This window comes from Vigna radiata, chromosome 6 (assembly GCF_000741045.1).
Source record: "Vigna radiata var. radiata cultivar VC1973A chromosome 6, Vradiata_ver6, whole genome shotgun sequence".
Lineage (NCBI taxonomy): Eukaryota > Viridiplantae > Streptophyta > Magnoliopsida > Fabales > Fabaceae > Vigna > Vigna radiata.
In genome coordinates, this window is record NC_028356.1 from 8,036,212 (window position 1) to 8,040,019 (window position 3,808).

The 3,808-nt window shown below is 34.2% G+C and overlaps 1 protein-coding gene across 1 annotated transcript in view; it reads right to left on the bottom strand.

The window, feature by feature from the left end:
* Positions 1–3,808, bottom strand: part of LOC106762974 (probable LRR receptor-like serine/threonine-protein kinase At1g06840) — a 14,682-nt gene that overhangs the window by 4,331 nt on the left and 6,543 nt on the right. Inside the window, exons 4-14 of the mRNA XM_022782179.1 lie at positions 3,430–3,501; positions 3,180–3,251; positions 2,762–2,905; positions 2,580–2,651; positions 2,396–2,467; positions 1,490–1,564; positions 950–1,018; positions 735–803; positions 499–570; positions 286–372; positions 9–73 (exon numbers count right to left, since the gene is read on the bottom strand). Coding sequence (XP_022637900.1) covers positions 9–73; positions 286–372; positions 499–570; positions 735–803; positions 950–1,018; positions 1,490–1,564; positions 2,396–2,467; positions 2,580–2,651; positions 2,762–2,905; positions 3,180–3,251; positions 3,430–3,501 — 869 coding nt within the window. The remainder of the gene's footprint in view (positions 1–8; positions 74–285; positions 373–498; positions 571–734; positions 804–949; positions 1,019–1,489; positions 1,565–2,395; positions 2,468–2,579; positions 2,652–2,761; positions 2,906–3,179; positions 3,252–3,429; positions 3,502–3,808) is intronic.

The following is a 3,808-nucleotide window of genomic DNA, read 5'->3' on the forward strand; positions in this document are numbered from 1 at the left end:
TTACATGAGTGTGACATTTGAAGGAAGATTTGTAGTGCCTGATATGCTTGTAAGTTGATTATGCTGCATGTTCCTGCAACAGAGCAAATCAAAAAAAGAAAAATCAAAATAAAAGCTAACAAAACACTTGTTAGGATACAGGATGCCTTGGGAATATACAGACATCTGCATGTTCTTACAAATGGCATCACCCAATGAAGAAGAAAAATAAAGGACACATAAATTCATGCTCCACGATATAAATCTACAAGAGCAAAATTGCGCAATTATCATTTCGTGTCTTACAAGATAAGTTGCTCTGTTGCATTCAAAGTCCTGTTCTGCCAAATGGTAGAAGGAACAGTGCCACTGATTGCATTGTTGGCAATTGACCTGTCATAGGGAAAGATACGTCTTGACAAACCGTTGATTTTATAGCAGTGTTTCATATATGTATGTGTTGAAATACATTACGGTTTGATGTAGAAGAAGAAAGGGTGAAACAAAAGACAAACTTACAATTTCTGAAGACGTGGAAGACCAGAAAAGTAGGATGGAATTGTTCCATTGAGCTTGTTGTTTGATAAGTCACTGCACAAGTCCTCGTAGTAAGACAATAATATATCATATGCAATCCATGTAATTGTATTTAGACTATTTTCTCCAACCAGTTAACATGAGGAAAATATCCCTAAGGGGAAATCCAAATCAACTAATCCATGACTGATAGATTTGTAAGCAATAGAAGTTCTTACATAGTTGTCATATTGTCTGATAGCTTATTGGTTGGAATTGACTCATTCAACAGATTGAAACTGAGGTCACTGGAACATACAGAAATAGAAATCAGTTGAAACAGTTACCAACTCTTGGACGGATTTTTAAACATATGCATTGTCTAACTTTAGATAAAACCCAATAAAGCCAATGCATAAACTAATTTGAAAGAAAATGAAATAACTAAACTTACAGGTAAGCAAGGTGTGGTATCCTGCTGAAATCAGGAACTGGTCCTGTCAAGTTGCAGTTCCTAAGGCTTCTGATAAAGCCAAGAAAACACCAGTAAGAACATATGGACCATCAACCTTACACTTCGATCATTTCTCCCCATAGAACTAAATATTTTGTTTGAGACATGAAATTTTGTTAAGCATAACTTTGATCATTCAATGTTAGTGCAGTATCCTCCAAATAAAGAAAAAGGAAATAGAGAAAACCATAATATTTTTCCAAAACAATTTGGACATTAGGTTAATGCAACAGTATCAGACTAATTGTTGAAAGTCCCACATCGACTAGAGATAAGGTCAAATTATAATATATATGTGGGGTCAAACCTCACCTTACAAGCCGGTCTTGTGGAGTTGAGTTAGGCTTAAACCCACTTTCTAATATGGTATCAAAGTTATGGTTAGAGTCTATCTTAGTATTCACAATACATTAAAATAAAGGCTTCCGCAGCTGCACTCCTTGTAATGGTAACGTACATGTAAACACAAAATGCACTTACAATTTCAACAATTTTGGCATGTTGGCATAAGATTCTGGTATGCTACTTCCATCGAAGTTATTGTTATCGAGTTGACTGCAATAACAAGAAGATCCAAAATGTTACTTCAAATATTTATTTATTTGTAAGACGTGTTTATTGATTCAAGTTCAGCTAACATTGTAGAAACAAAAACTTTAAAAAAACCAGAGGGTCTAACAATACAATGACAGAAATGTTAACGTTCCAACATAATGTTCTTAGGTTTTTAATATTCAACTTTAGATTTTCCCTTCTTGCATTTCCGATTTGTAATGATAGGTTGGCATCACTTCACAGTGTATGAGCATGCTACTCCATCTTATTTATTTAACAAAGACTCAGTAAAACAGTTCTTCCTGAGTTAATGCACAGCTCTGTGAAATAACTAAAGGCTAAATAGTTTGAAGATGGCAAGGGGGTATTATAGCATAAATTTGTTGAAATTTTTCCAAAGGCAAGCATATCTAAGGAAAAATTTAAAAATAAAATGAGTTCGAATGGTACCCTTATTTGAAATATGAGTATAAGTAATATACTGTAGAACCTAACGAGCTAATAGGTAATGTAATTACATAAGGAATAATCCTTGATGTCAGTTTTTAACTTGGCAAAGTGGAGAGATAGGGGCCACAATTCTTTGCGTTTACATTTCCCTTCACATCTTACCATGTAAAATTGAAATGAAAAGCTTAACTCAGTCAAAATCAGACATTTTGTCACAAATTATGAAAGCATCTAACAAGAGAATAAAAAGCAGAGAAAGAGAAGCAAGATGTGCCTGAACATACATAAAGAATATGCACTCTATTCATCCAAAACAAACTGATAACGAAATGAACTCAAAGACATGCACCCAAGCCTATTTAACACAATAATAAATCATACAGTATCATTAAGCTTGGCATCTCAGAGAGCTCGGATGGGAGATTTCCTGTCAAGTTATTGTTGTCAAGAAGACTGCATGTCCAAAAGATACATCTTGTTAACAAGATATGAACGTCAAAATGAAGGATTAAATAAAAGCCAGAGAAATATGTCAGTGACTGCAATCATGTCACAAATAACTTACAGGTGAATAAGGCTTCCTAATTTTGAAAGCTGTGCTGGGATTTGTCCACTAAGTGAATTGTTGTTCATGTGGCTGCTCCATTGGGAAAATAAGAAGGCATTATTTCCTTTCAGTTTTCTTGCTAAGAAAGTAGCAAGAGTGATAGTTTTTAAAACTTTAGTAATAATCGTAAAGAATGTTACAAGTGTTGTGTGCTGTTCAGGTTTGCAAATGATAGTGGTATAGGTCCTGTAATATTGTTCTCATCAATTTGCATTCTCTCCAGCACTGGAAGATGGCCAAGCTCTTCAGGCAGATCATCTGTTAGTTTATTTCCACTCAGTAGTCTGCAAAAACTTTATTTGATAAGAAAGCAAGAAGAAATATTGCAACTCTTTGTGTCAAAATACCAGCAGTTTACTTATGCAACCAATTAAATTCAATTTTAGTTCTATAGAAACAAGTGTTTGACTTCAAATTCCTATGAAAAACCACTCATTTTATTCAAAGATGTGTTTGGTCATGCACTAATATGTATTAATGACAAGGAAATCAAATCAAGACTGCTAAATTATTCAACCATGGTCCTGCATGCTGGCCAAGATAGATCACTGCACTTACAAGAGTTTCAAAGTTTTGATATTGCCAATCTCCTTCGGTATACTCCCAGTTATGTCATTCCACATAAAGTCCCTTTCAAGAATGAAAATTCAAACCATTACTAGAGGAAGTAATTGCAAGCTGCTACAGAATGGAAATATTTAAATGAATCTATATATTTTACAAAAGTTGAAGCTAGAAATTTCAAAACTGAAGAGTGTTCATATGTGACCGGTTTGCATTAGAAACATCAATGCAGCTACTGCCTTACACTATTTCCAAATAAGACAAGTTGCCGATCTCTGGTGCCAAAGTTCCAGACAGGTTCAAATTCAGCAGTTGCCTACACACAAAAATAAACAGTCCTCAAACGAATGTGTCAATAGTAGTAGCAAAAGTTGTTCCAAGTGATGTGTCAAAAGTTAATCAAGAAAATATAATCTGAATTCTGAAGCTTACATGTGTATACTACTTGACACTGTACTATTATGCAGAGCATTAAATTATTAGTATTGGTTCTAGAAATAAAAGATAAGTAATGAAAAGATAGAAAGGTGTTAGGTTCCTTTGTTCAAGGAACCGAACAGCAGCTTCCAGTTCTCACACACACACTCAACAATAATCAAACAGTAAGCAAAGATAAAGGAATA